This window comes from Limulus polyphemus, unplaced genomic scaffold (genome assembly GCF_000517525.1).
Source record: "Limulus polyphemus unplaced genomic scaffold, Limulus_polyphemus-2.1.2 Scaffold7180, whole genome shotgun sequence".
NCBI lineage: Eukaryota > Metazoa > Arthropoda > Merostomata > Xiphosura > Limulidae > Limulus > Limulus polyphemus.
Window position 1 is genome coordinate 21,279 of NW_013672790.1, and position 15,578 is coordinate 36,856.

The window sequence follows — 15,578 nt, forward strand, 5'->3', positions numbered from 1 at the left end:
GTCATGTATTACTTTTCTAATAGACCTTTATTAGAACGAAAACTAGTATATCTGATAAGACAAAGAAGAGCGAGCATATTGGTCCAAATAGATAAAAAATAAAAATACAGTGTGAGAGAAAAGGAATCAAGAGACCATATATATATACACACACACACACACACACACACACAAACACATGTATAAAGAGAGAGTGAGATTGGAAAACAAGATATGAGGTCCCAAAGTAATTTTAGTCTACACACAGATTTGAAAAACTAGAGGGTTTTTTGGGGATTAAGTTATTTAAAATGTTTTTCTTAGCAATTTTTCCCTGAAATCACAAGTTTAAACAACAAATTGAAATTATTCATTAGTATAGAAAAGAAAATGATTAGTTACAACACTGTCCTTTTTTATCATACCAGTTAAACTCATTATGAGTGTACTGTTGAAAATTCTTTGTTGATGAAAGCAATGTTTTAATTACAGCATAATTTAAAATAGATCTTGCATAAGTCTCTCACTACTTATAAAACACAAGAGGGTTAAATAACTCGACCCAATTTTCTACTCCTTAATGGCATAATAGTCTTCTCAGACATTTTTGTCCATTTTTAATTTTTTTAACAATCAAGGATTATAGCATTTAGCAAAATTAATCAATAAGTATATTATATTAGAAAAATAATGGAACAACAATGATATTTTATACATTGTTGGAGACACATGCGACAGACTCCAGAGATGGAACGTCACAATCAATTTTATAAATGAACATATACTTCAATATCAAACAGTCTGTATGTATTAATCCTGAAGAAACTGTAAAAGCGAAATGTTGGTAGTAATAAAAAACAAATATATTTACATCTGGAGTGTAAAGGTCGTTTACCTAAACTTTTATTACAATTGCCTTGTGAGATTCAGAAGAATGTCACAAGGTTTTATTTCCTTGGTACTATTTTTATATGACATAATATTCTGAGGTCATCAGAGATATCAATGATATGAAGCATAACTTCTACAAGAATAACTGCATCATTTTTATTTTTTTATGAAAATTACTATGTACATGAATATGTACATTACAAAAAACTTATAAGGCTAAAATTGGGCATTATGCAGCTTTATGTTTAACAACAAACACAAATAATAGCAATATATTGATTACTTGGATAGTTGGAATGATAGGAAATAGTAGTAATTGGAAATTAAAATTTCTATTAGTGAATTACTTTCATGACAACAAATTAAATTTTTATTAATCAATTATTGGAATACAATTAATTATACTTGTCATAAGCTATTAGTATTAAGCCTATAATATTTTTAATGTTACATTCTTTATCTAGTCCCTTAAGGATCTTCAAGAATGAGAAGAGTGTATAATGATAATAATGGTGTTTCAACAACACTATGCTCACCATATCCATTGCAGCTGACAAATTTTGCTCAATCCACTGCTCATCAGACCACAACAAACACATTAGTGGTTGGAACACTATTCATATAAGCCATTTGTTACAAACCCATGATCCCTGGCTCTTTATACTTCATTGTTGGAACCATTAATAGTAAAGCAGTGGGTGGTGTTTCCTGATGTTCTGGAGGGCTAACCCCACAGTCACTGCCTCCATATCCCACATTTTGGAGACATAATTGAGTAATGTGCCTTCAGCCATAGGCTCAGAAGACATGAAAGCAAGGCCAGCCCTAGGAGTTGAGGTAATGCTGAAAACTCTGTAACATCACAAAAAGCAAAAAGAAATGACTCACCATTATTTCCATTTATTTTAACATTGGTTTGGGATAGTTCTACAATACAGAGAATATGGGTAACTCGATCTGGCAGGTTCAAAGTATGAAGGCAGCCAGGAAGGTAAAGACTTTGCCCTTGAATAAGGAATGTTAGGATTGAAAATGAAGGGTTAAAAGAACTCTAACATATCAGAAGAACTTGGTCAAGAGTGTGGGTTAAAGTAGTAATGTCCTGGTTATGAAAAACTTCATCCTAGAAAACCTGTCAGGACAAAGTTTAAAAACATCAGAAATAAACACATGGTCAAGCTCTGTTTCTAAACGCTTATATGTGATCATGCTGAACCTGTCTGTAGAGCATGAGACCTATTACCTGCAGACCACAGCTGATGCTAACATCATTGGATCTAGAACTTGACCTAAACCCCATTTGTGTTCTCCAAAATCATCACAGGCATGATGATGGTTCATAACTATCCTGTAACCTTGCCTCATTTTCTAAATTACTACTCTGGTTATTGGTGAGGGGGGGGGGGAGGAGTGCCAGCATTAGTGATCTATATAGATCAAAGACTACTTGGGTGATGACCTGGTTTTTTCTGCCCAAGGAGATTTATTAACACTTATGTCTCCCATCCCATGCAAGTTTCTTCAGGTACAAGTTCAGCACAGAGGAGAATAGCTACACCTTGTACAAAAGTGTTACATCTTTCCTCTAACATTACATACAAGTCTGCATTTTAAGGGATCCTAACTGGCCTTGTGCTGAGAGATGTTAAGAATATATTCAGAAAACCAAGTTCTTTGGAAATAATTCAATCTGCAAGATCAAAAATATTTGTCTTTACAAATAAATTACTGGGTACACCAGATTCACATCTTTTATGTTTAGTGATAGTGTTTACCAATTTTACTTTTCACAAATAATTTTACCTCACTCACATTTCAGTTCTATCTGACTGAAATGCTACCAACCAAAACTTGTGAAACACAGATCAAACCAAGTTTTCCTGCAAGCTTGGCATGAGTCTATGTGTTATTCTTAGCTCTCCCTGTAAAATAAAGTACTTGTGAAATGTTTCGATCTACAATCGATCTTGTACCGGCATTGAGAAACAAAGAGCCTATCAACGGGCTTTCTGTTTCTTCAAACCATAGTTAACTTCATACCTTAAGATCTTGATCAAAGTCTCATTCAAAGATGTTTTCAGTGATTGGTTCATTTTTTGTTGGACAAAACTTATAATTGACTTTGTGTAAAGTTCCATATATATGCCAAACTTCACACACATATAACCACAAATATCTATAGTTTCATACATGCAAGTTTCTAATGGTCCAATACTGTGCTGCCATCTGTGAGAAGTGAAGCTCAATGAAAGCTTACTGGTTTTCCAAGATAAATAATGTTTGGGGGGAATTTAGCGAAACTATACTATTCAGACAAACTTCCTTACACCAGTATTAATATCCATTCTTTCTCTACCTCGTACATCAGTACATCTTCAAGTTAACTACAGCTACATACAGTAGCTACAAATCAAGGAGACACAGTATTGCCTTACACAAGTAAATTCACTCATGTTAGTTGGCATCACAGCAGAGTTAATATAGTTAACCTTAACAAAAACAAGACCTATTCCACTGAAATAAATAATTACATCCTCACTCTGTGCTTGTGGAGTTATACACAGTAGACTATTTTCTCTAGAGAACCCTACAGCTTGTTTGTGAGGACTGCTGCTACTCTGATAAGAGTACACAATTTTCACTCAGAAAATAACTTGGATGCTCAGTAAAGAAGAGATGCAACACCCTTTTATTTGTTGGTTTCTCAAACAAATAACTGTCTTAGCTACTAAAAGAGTGTAACTATACAATGCAGTGCATGCACCATATCTCATGTCACCACAAATGCTTGGAAAGCAAGAGTTGTGACAATCTTTAAGTTTTAAGCTTTTCAGTTAAACAACTGTCCTAGCTAGCAGGTAAATGGAAAATCTTTCAAAGTGAACATCACTCAATAGCTTACAAAGTAAGGATCACTACTCCCAGCCTTACACTGATTTTTTTCTCCTCCACTGGGGGAAATTTGCTTTGCCTTCACCATAAGCTTATATGTTTTTGGTATGGATTGGTTGCACATTGAAGAGATTGGTAGTTGCTTTGGTGAAACACTACTTCTATCAGGGATGGTCTCTCCTGCTTCACTCTTTTCCTTATTGGCTATGGGAACTTGTTGCATTTTCAGATGGCAACACATTTTGCCCTTGTGAATTTCATCCACCAATGGTATTTCTATTCTAGCTCTCTGGGCAGCTGAGTGCCTCTCTACACAGAGAGGTTCCCTGCTAACCCACTGATTACCATCATACAATTTCTGTTGTTGGCTATCATCCACCAAAAACCTCTCACCCCTGATGCTCAGGTTGACAGGTAGTCACCTCTCTTTTTAGAAATTTGCTTCTGAATGTGACCTCCACCATCTCTTACGAGTGTTAACCATTTCCTCTGCAGGCAAGACAATTCATGTTGGTGGAACTCTTCTACTAATGGTACTTTGCTTCATACTCTCAGCAGGCCAAGCACCTACTTTCACAAAGAAGCTCCCTTGTGCCCCACTGATCAACTATCTGTTGCATGAGGGCCCACCATCTCATCTGCTGGTGAGACAACTCTTGTTGGTGGATCTTGACCATCAATGGTATCTCATGGTTTGGCTAGGGGCCTCTCTCTTTACAGAGATATTTTTGGATAGCTCACCAAGCCCCAATGCTTGATGTTTTGCCTTCCAACAACACCACTCATGTTGGTGGAATTTGTCCACCAATGGCATTTCTTGTCTTTTTCCTGTTGGTGCCATTGACCAGAGGCACGGTTCTATTTCTCACATTAGTATATGTCTAGAGGTTTTGTAGAGATTGCCCCACTCCATGTTGGACAACCAAGCCTGTCTAACAACTTGACTATCCTTGGGCACTTGGGTTCCACTGTTGAAATTCAATCTTAGGAAGAGAAATTCATAAGGCCTTCTGGTTGTTTTAGATGGCCCTTATTCCCCATCCCTGGCTTGCAGCAGGATGGTCAACAAAGACCTTTGCAGCAACAGTAAAGTCCAAGATCCACGAGAGAAATTTCCATAGATTTAGCCACCATACTCACAGACTGCTCAGTTTCCCAACTTATTGTCTCCCAGCTCATAAACCCATCTTTCTATAGAAAAAGCCAAGTCTACATTTTTACAAACATGTATATTTTATTGGAGTCTCGACAAGCCTGGCCAATTACTCTGTCAAGGATACTGCAAACTCTGTCTACCATGATATCCTTTGATCATGGTACCAAAATATTACCTTTTTTACTACTGTTTAGTATTTTCCATCATGTGGATTTCCCTCAGAGTAATTAGTTAGAATCCATTAAATGGAGGTTTGAAGGCTACTAAGTTACTGAGTATGTATGTTTGTTACTCCCATCTCTAGTTGCATATGTTAGGAAGAAAGAGTCAAATCACAGAAAGATAAATTTTTACTACCAAATGCAACAACACAATTACAACAAAATAGAACAAAGGCAAGTGGGTTTGTTGTGGCTTGTTGGACTGGCAAGAGAAAGTAAATGAAATAAGTAAAACCTTAATGATCTCTCTCAACAGTCCAGGGTTAATAGGCTATTTCCTCACTTTCAGTTTGAATACCTCCCTATAAGTTAATTAGAGCCATGTGATATTAATAGAAATTAAATGCAAAGTTCAGTTAAAATAAAACAATGTCTCATACTGCGAGTTACAGAACATTTCTTAAACTAAAGTAAAAAAATGTATATTCAGTAACACCTCTGTTAATAAATCCTCTGGGAACGAAGCTTCTTTAAGTCAGCAGTGGAAGGTTCTTTCGCCCCCCTAATTTGGCAAAATGAAACATTTTAGAAATCATGCAAAGCGATTCAAGAGAGTAAAATTTTAAATGCTCACCCCTCACTGGTTCAATCAGCAGCATGCTTTGCAGATTTTACCTCCCCACCCACCATTGCTCGAGTTCCTCGTGTTGGTAATGTAATTGTGATATTTGCAGTGATAAAGTGATTTTATTATCACCACTATGTCATCCAAATGACCATTCAGTGCTAGTGGCTATACTGGGAAGCATAAATCCATATCTTTGGAAATCAAAATGCAAATCATAAGTTGTGGTAACATAGTGCTAGCTCCGAGAGATGTCAATGGTGAGTGTTACTTCATTGGCTTATTATCTTTTTTTTAATGTCTTTTCAAGATATATTCTTTTTTTTATGCATATTTCATGTTTTTAGGCTCATTTTAAGCTTATTTGTGTATATTTTTAATTTTGTTTTCTTATTTTACCCCCTTCTCTGACATCCTGAAACTTATCCCTCTACTTCCTATGGTATATCTACCTGTGGTAATGAAGTTTCTGACAATGAAGTGGCATCATGGAATGAATCTATTTCATTACCAGAGGTATTACTGAATATATATTAACTAATATCAAACAATTAACCATATATTTTTAATACTTTGATGCACAACACCCTTAGGCCTATATTAGGTAGCAGTTAATAAACATGTTTTTTGCTATTTTTTACTTTAGCTTCAGAAATTTTCACATTCAGAGTACTGCTCTTTGATTTAAATAATAATGTTTTTAAGTGCTCACTGACAGAAAATTAAAATTCTTGCTCCAAGTGAACAAAATGATAATGAGATAACACTAGTATTTACCATACTGAATATATATGGAAGCTGTCTAATAGCAAAGGCATCTTTAATAATTTTAAAAAACAACACAACAGCATGGCAGAAGAAATTGTGTGAAAGACATAATATAACAACCAATCAGATGTAGCTATTAAAAAGTATAGTTCTGCTTTTTAACAGTCATTTAAACTATAAATTATCAATATTTTATATTATAATATCTTAAGAATACTTACAAACCACTTAAAGTTTAATCTAAAGATGGCAACAAAGAAGAAAAATGTCCACAACATAGGACCAAGTACCAGTGCAACCCAAAATACTCTGGTTTCTGCTGAATTCACTGATAAGGTCTCTTCACCCTAGGTAAAAATTATTATTATTTATTAATAGAAATATACAAAATATGAAATAGGATACATCCAGAATTTCTTAAATGCATTTTTAGGTTTAGTAACATTAAGTAATAGTACTTTAATGTTTCAACACAAAAACAAGTCATGCCAAGAATTAGAAATGAAGTACAGCTCTGGACTTGTCCTTTAATCTTGATTATACTAGTGAAGTAAAGTATGAAACTTGGAGATAGGAATTTAGGTTTTAAGGTACTTAAGTTGGTAAGAAGGGGCTTGGAGCTTGATTCCTGTTTACTCTCAATTTTCTTTCCTTTTTTTTACAACCTCAATTTGGAGAAAGACTCTCTTCAAATATTCTAATTTACATAAAAACTTAATCTCAGGACATTCAATCAAATGGCAATAAACAGCAGGCCATATGGCATAACTTAAATAGCATGTTTACAGTTCAATTTGTAGCTTCAAGCACTTGGTATCTGGTTCAGATGTGGTTGTAGTCTCTTAATCCTTGAACATTTTTTATCTTTAGGCGGTATTCATTTTCTGTTGAACCGATGCATCGGGATTTAAGCTATTGTTAAACTATCATCACAATTATTCAATGCATGTTGAACTATGCTACAAATTTCCCTGTTTCTACTCTCATTGTTCTCTTATCTGCTCATTAAGACATCATACAGTATATCCATTATATAAATTTGTTACATATTTAAATAGAAAACACTTGGGTCATAAATATTGGGTGGAAGAGTTTGAAATTGACTGATGTTTCCATTTCTCTGGAAGTAAAACATAATGTTGAAAAAGTTATTCATGTCATATTACCATTTACCTGTATATATATGATTTGAAAATAAAGAAACAGTTGAACAATATAATCAAGAGAGTTTATGCATAGATTCAGTTGATGTTATTTTTAAACCCACTGTAAAAAGACAAGATCAACAAGCTAAGCCACCAAAAGGTCATCTATAGATATGGGTGTCTGACACAGAGGTGTATGTACATATATGTATATATATTGGATTTGAATCTACTAAATGAAGCTTTAAAAAGCATATAAAAGAACATTCCAGAAGCAGGGAAAGTTCCAGCATAGTCCAACATGCATGGAATAATTATGATCAGAATATAACAATAGCTCAATTCTCAACTATCGGTTAAGCAGAAAATGAATATAAGCTAAGGATTAAAAAAAATTTGATGATCAAAAAACTGAAACCACAAATTAAACAACCATCAGGATAACTGTTCTTGATGGACTAAAAACTACAGGAAGACTTTTGTTGATATATGACAACCAACAAAGTATTAAATAGATGTCGAATGTCCTGAAACTACTAATTGGACTGTGAATCATTTACTATATTTGTGTTTCAAGGACTGCATTTTTAAAAGGCATATGTACTGTCAGTTTCAATCTTTACAAGAACAACTAAGACAATGAAGTGGACAAACTGAGGCATGTGACACTAAGTTTAAGAGTTTGAGACAGATATATGGATTCAAGTCTTCCCTAATATCATATAAACAGTGTACCATCTGATTTTTGCTGTTTTATGGTGTAATAACACACATATTTATAATTCTAAGCTTTTATGACCTTACAGGCCAAGGCATTGTATTTTTGTTTTTTCTAGGAGTCAAAATAGCTGGGAATGACAGGTAACTGAAGACAAGAATGTGCTTACAAGAAGTTGACATTAGAACTATCAATAAACTTCATTTTCAACTAGGATAGTTATCATATATTTAATACCATGAAGATAAGCATCATTATAGTTTGCTTTTCTTTTCTTAGAAAGGTTTGTGGCTCCTTGCATAATGTCTTACAAAACAATTCTGGGAATCAAATATAAACAAAAGGTGACAGATTTCCAAATTTTTGGAAAACATAACAGAGCTTTGATCAAAATTATAATTTGGACAAAAATATTTGCTATCAGTACATACAACAGCAAAAGTTTGAACAAATAATTTTATACATTAATATATATATATATATTCTCAATCTTCACACAGCCAAAATATAAATTTCTGACTGACTCAGAAGAAATTAATGTGACAAAATATACTTTTGAAAACCATTGTTGCAGGATGTACATAAAACAGAAATGCACTTCACTATGAAGTGGCTTATGGGCTCATGTACTTGTGAATATAGAGAGAGAATAACAACCATTTGTTTATATTGTTGTTTGATTTAGAGTTTCTCAAGATAGCTGAATGTGAACTTAGGAGTTATCCATATTCAGTTATAAGTAATGTTAAATGTTGGAAACCTAATACACTAGCCTTATTTGGGGTAAGGATATTTCATAGAAAATAATATGCACATGACAGTTATCAGGATCAACATAAAAGTCAATTCTTTCAATATAATGAAACTTCAAAATGGCTTAGAAGATAGCAAAATACACTAGTTACATGTAAGTAGTTCTTATTTCCTTCTGTTTACTTAAGTGCTTACTTTATTCATGATTTTTTGTGGATGGTTAACAAAACTTTTATTTCTTCTCAAAGTAATTTTGCATACTGTTTGACATATTTTATATTCAGTAAATTACAAGCTGCTGCTTTAATTATATTTACTGAATAACAATTAGTGGTTTACTTTGCTTTATTTTACATTGTGAGTTTTTTTAAACAAAAAGAACAAGCTAATACATTAAATTTTTAATGTGCATAGTTCTTGTAAAGGATTAGAAACAGATACTGTATAAAGAATAAGTAAAACAGAAAATTATTTTCATGATTCTATGGCATTATTTGAAAAACAAAACATTATTAATATTTGAGCACATTATGTGTTGCTATAATATATTTAAAACACAAGTCCTATGTCACCTTCTCCAAGCAGAAGCCCAATTTTTGTCACTAATTTTGGCAAATACATACAATTAGAACTAAACATTATTCTTATACTTACATAAATCAATTCAAATCCAAAACCTGGATTTTACCTATTAAATAGAAAACTTACCAAATGAAGAAAAAACCTTGTTTACTAAAAACTAAGCTATTTATTGTTATGCTTAAAAGCTAAAACAAAATACTACTAAACTATCATAGACAGAAACTAAGTTTTAATGGATCATGGACATCTCAAAATCAGGAACAGATGTGCTTACCTTACGACATTCAAAAACCCAATGACTTTGGCCAACATCATCAATATAGTTCCACCATCTTAGTCCAACAAGTAGCCTTCCTGAGATGTTCTTTACAGTCCAGAAGTCCATGGACAGAAGTAGAACAATAAAGACAAAACTTGCAATGAAGCTATTACTGAACCATTCACATAGTACGTATACAAGGACAGCTAAAATACGAAAAACCAGATGGAAGAAAACTGCTGCAGGGTGCCTAAAAAAATAGATGGTCTGGTAATTAATAATTAAACATTTAAAAACATGTTTTCAATATTTAAGAATAAAAAGTGTTACGATATATACATTGAACAATCTATAACAATATCATACATATACCTCTTTCATACTATGACTGAATGTATTAATATATTCTATTGTCTAATTATTTAGTTTAAATTTTTAACCTAAGTAAATTTTCATCATATCCAGCATAATGTATTTTTCAAAACGAATGTTTTGCAATGCTACAGAATTTCTTTTAGTTCCAAGACAGAGAAATTAAAAATGCTTGTAGTTGATTTTCCAAGGAAAATAACTATTATCAAAGTTTAAAATAGTTTTTGGTATATTTTAGTTAGTTAAGTACAACTAAGTCTAAAGTTACCACATTAGATCATTAGACTTAATTTTTCTTGTTTTTGATAGCAGCACTACTAGTTAATGAATATTATAATCAATTATTTTTCCTATAGGATAATTGTATTAGGCTTATTGATTTTTTTTAAACACTACATTCTTTAAATGGTCCCCCTATAGTTTTCCAAGAAGAACAACATATAATAACATTTAAACCACAATATCCATCTTTGTACCAACCTTATGCTACCAATGTCAAACCTGGACTTTTAATTAAAATCAAGAAAAGAAAATCATCACTTGCGAGATAAGATGATTATGGAAAATTGCTAATATAACTAGAAGAGACAAGGTAAGAAATGTAGTTCAGAGAAATGGTTGGAACATGCCCAATTGAGAAACAAAGTAGTAAGTGGTTTGGCTGCATAGTAAGAATGCAGCCCAACCAAAGAGTGACATGAGCATATAATACAAATTGAACAGGATTGAAAGCAAGAGGGCGACTCAGGAAGAGATGGATCGATGGTGTGACTGACACTCTGAATAAACACAACTTTATAATGACCTAGATCTCTCACCTTGCTTTGTAACAGCAACTGTATTTTTTTCACAATGCTTAACAACAGATGCAGAAGGAAAAAGTTAACTATGTTCAGTGAATTGTCCACTATATCTAATTGCTAACAATGCATTTTGCTCAATACCAGAATTCATCAGGTTGGCTGGGATACATCAAACAAAGTATACAGAATATAATTTAATTCGACATTTGTTAGAATATTAAGTGTTACAGTATGAATGCCTTTTCTGGCAAGTGTGATTATAATAAATTATATTTTTCATAAGACAACAATATTAGGTTTATTGGATTTTTAAATAAGCATTTACTTATGTGTAACTATAAATATGGTTTGCATTTCAGTTGCAATACTAATGTTAGTAATTAACAGAACAAGTATTAGCTAATAGGGGATTTTAGTTTTAGATTTATCAATGTTTTAATATATAAACTATGCAAGAAAATTGGCAGCAGAAAATAAAGCCTAGTAGTTAAGTAGTAAAATTTGATTAAGGTTAGAGGATAAATGGCCATGAGACAACATTTATTATTAGTGAATTAGAATAATGCATTAAAAGTTCAAGTTGGGGAAGTTTAAAAGAATAAATAAATTGCTTTTAATTCAAGATTGACTTGTTCCCAAAAAAGGAAAAGGATGACAAGGAAAAGCAAATATAATTCACTTCTTAAAAACATGAAGGAGAAAGTCAAGGATAAACGCCATAAGTTTACATTGATAGATAGGGTGGAAAATTTATAGAACTATAAGAAAGCTAGGAATTTAGTTAAAAAATGGAATCATAAAGGACTTATGGGAAACAGCTGGCTGATAATGTTAGAACTAGCAGCATAGATTTTGTCATTATAGTATGTTAAAGGTAAATAAAATGTTAAAATGCAGACTAGGTTCTAACAGTAAGAAGTTTTGACTGAAGGTTTAACTTTTAGATATCTTCTTCTTTTTCTACAATAGAGAATGTTAGCATCATTCTTGACCCTGAGAATTCTATGGAAATACTGGAACTGGCCTGAGTCATTAAGATATTAATTCCTTGATAGTAAGTTGAAAGATTTAAAATAGATAAAGTAGTAGCAATAGACAAGGAGTTTCTCCAGGGTTTTAAAGGAGGTCCAGATATGTGGAATATATGAAAAACACACTCCTGTACTAATGGACAAAATACATAAAAAATTATTTGTCCTCTTCCCATTCTAGAAAAAAAAAGAAAGAAAAACTATAATAGTGAAAAAAATTCAGGGATTTGCACATTCGGAAAGTGAGTTAAATTATTTGAATAATTTCTATAATTTTAAATATGTAATGTTTATTTATCATAACATCTACATCACCTGCATTAAGTTGCAAACACAGCATTCAGTGTTGTTTTTTAAAATAGTAATATGACAATATGTATGTTTTCAAAAAGTGTTTGATACATAAGATGTGAAATACTGAAACATGGATTCTTTTTTTCTTAAATTCTCTGTCTGTTGCCAGTTGTAAGAGATTTACAATTAGAAATGGATAAACAATACCTAAGTATTGAAATCAAAAGCAGGCTACTTTATTAAATAAAACCATAATACATTATTTACATGAAAACTCAAAAAATATAACTTTATTGCTTGTTTCTAATTTTACAAAACTTATTTTATTTTTGGATAAAATGCCATATATCATAGGCCTTTTTAGAAAATGTCACATATCCATTAAAATAATGCTGCTGCCAGCTCAATTTGTACAGGAACATCATATGCTGCATTTTACATCTACACTCTTCATAAATATTCATTTTCATGTATTTTATGGTTTTAACTCTTAGTTATTAGGATTTTACAGAGAAGTATGTAGAATACCACATCCAAGAATTGATAAAAAAAAATGATGGTTTATATTAAGCTGCTACAAAGTAAAGTAGTGTTCAATATATACATAAGGATGGAAGTTATGTAGATTCATGATTAATGAAAGGTTATCTTAGAACATAAAAAAGTTGCTTCCCTTATATGTAATTGTCAAAAATGCCCATAAAAACTGAAAAACACAAAATGTGAAACTGCAAATTTGCATGTATCTCTGCATGGTCTCAACAAACCTTCTTGGCAAATTTGGTGAAGATCCATCAACAGGAGGTGAAGTAGTGGTAAAAAGTGCAAAAAACAAAAAGATGCCCATAATAACAGCAAAATACAGAATACAAAACTGAAAATGTGTATGTATCTCCCCATGGACACAATGAACCCTCATATTATATTTGGTGAAGACCCATCCACAGGAAGTGAGGTTGTGGTAAAAAACACAAAAACTCACATAAAAACCACAAAATGCAAAACCGAAAATTTGTATGCACCCCCGCATGGACTTACTGACCCTGCAAAGTAGTTACGACAACAGACAGTACTATTATATTTATATAGACATAGAAACCAGTCTAAAGCTTTATTGGAATATTTATTCTTTTATACATTTTTCCTACAGCTGTAATAATATCACTGTATTAAATGTGTTAGTTCATGTGTGACTAAATTTGTGAATTAATGGGACATGTATATTTGTGTTTATAGTACTACAGTTTTGGTTTAAGGTTTACATTTCTTTATTTTTAAATATTTGTGAGCATGTGTTAGACTTATGAAGTTCAGAAATTTTAAGGATTTTGCAGGGCTCCCTAGAAAACCCTCCTGGTGTGCTTTCTAGGATTAGAGCAAATAATGTGAAAAAAATAAATCTACTTGTCCAACAAGCAAAGTATAATGCTAAACCTTGTTGTCCCATGCAAAGAGTACTTCTACAACACTGAGGTCAAAGATTAGATAATGATAACCTTTGTCTTTGTTTAGATTAATAGACAGTAGGCAGATAAATGAGGATTGGAGAGTTGCAAATGTAACATCGATTTTTCAAAAGGGTGAAAATGCTTTCCTGGAAATTATGGATTAGTTAGTTCTACTTAAGTAGTAAAAAAATTCTAGAAAGACTGTTAAGAGAAACTTTGCAAAATCATTTAGTGAAACATAGCTAAAAAGGATTCACCAAAGTAAAATCTTGCCTTACTAATCTGTTAACTTTTTCAAGGATGTTACTTGTTGCCTGTAGGTTGGAAATGTTGTGAATTTAGTGTACTTAAATTCAAACTTGATCCTTTTTACTAATGGAGTGAATCAGGGGTTATAACTTAGATTTTTGCTATTTTTTCTAATTTACATTAATGATATTGATAGGAGTATCATTAGTAATGTTTGCTGATAACATACATTAAACTCTTGGGTATTTCTACCTGTATTGAGGATGCTGAGGTACTATAGAAAGACTGGTAAGTTGTTCAAATATTTGGCAAATGACCTTGAATTATAGTAAGTGCAAAGCAATGCATTTGGGTTATCATAATTTGGATCACACATTTAATATAACTGAGAACCCACTCAATAGTATGACTGAATAAAGCTATCTTGACATTGGGTGAATAAATCGCTCAAGTCATCAAAGCAGTGCTCTGTTGCTAATAGTAAAGCTAATAAAAGTTTAGTGTGTATTTATAGCCATACTGATTACTTGATTACAAGTCAAAATAGGTACTTATGTCTTTATGCAAATAACTTGTTAGGCCTCGTATGGAATACTGTGTATAGTTTTGGTATCCTTATCTAAGAAAGGATCAACAATTCACTGGAAATCATTCAGAAGAGGGCTACTAGGATTATTCCTATAATTCAAGGGTTACCCTCAAGGGATAGGATAAGATTTCTTAACTTATATTCTCTTGAGAAAAGAAAAGTAAGAAGTGATCTTATTGAAAATTATAAGATTATCGGGGAGGGGGGGGGGTAAATAGGATAAAGGCTCTGATTTCTTTTTGCTGTGTTCTGAAGAAAATGGGACAAGAAGGCACAAGTTTGAAATTAGGAAAAGACATGTTTGGCTTCAGTTTTTTTTTTCTGAGTGTTTGACTTATGGAATGAATTGCCAAAAGCAGCAGAATAGGCCAACACTTTACAAGAGTTTTATTTTAGAACAAGCAAGTTCTTGTAGTCAAATGGATGTACCCTTTCATAAATATTGTATTACTGTTACAATTGATTTGATATCAGTGTCAGCCAAGCTTCCTATTGTATTACAAAATAAATTGTTTTTATATTGTTTAAAGGTGGATTGTTTTGCTTTGAAGAAATAGTTATTCTGTATGCCTTCACAACTTATGTGCACATGTACACTGATTTCAAAGTTGTTTTTAGAGTTAAGTTTGAATTATTATGCTCTTAGCTTGTATTTCTACTAGGGGTGCATATCTCATCACAGTAGTTGATCTGATACATTGATGCCACAATATGATACGTACCTAGAAGTTTTAACAATGGTTTGTTACAAAGATTGACAGTCTTGTCTGTAATTTATTATCTATATTACTAAAATTGTCTTATTTAAATACTTCACACTTAACAGTGCTTTTTCAAATTATCAGGTTTGATCAACTGAATGG

General features: G+C 32.3%; 1 protein-coding gene across 2 annotated transcripts in view; it reads right to left on the reverse strand.

The window, feature by feature from the left end:
* The window catches only part of LOC106474406 (Golgi apparatus membrane protein TVP23 homolog B-like), a 31,744-nt gene that overhangs the window by 12,731 nt on the left and 3,435 nt on the right, over positions 1-15,578 (reverse strand). For both annotated transcript variants that reach the window (XM_013935097.2, XM_013935098.2), the window contains exons 3-4: positions 9,945-10,179; positions 6,694-6,819 (exon numbers count right to left, since the gene is read on the reverse strand). In XM_013935097.2, coding sequence (XP_013790551.1) covers positions 6,694-6,819; positions 9,945-10,179 — 361 coding nt within the window. The remainder of the gene's footprint in view (positions 1-6,693; positions 6,820-9,944; positions 10,180-15,578) is intronic.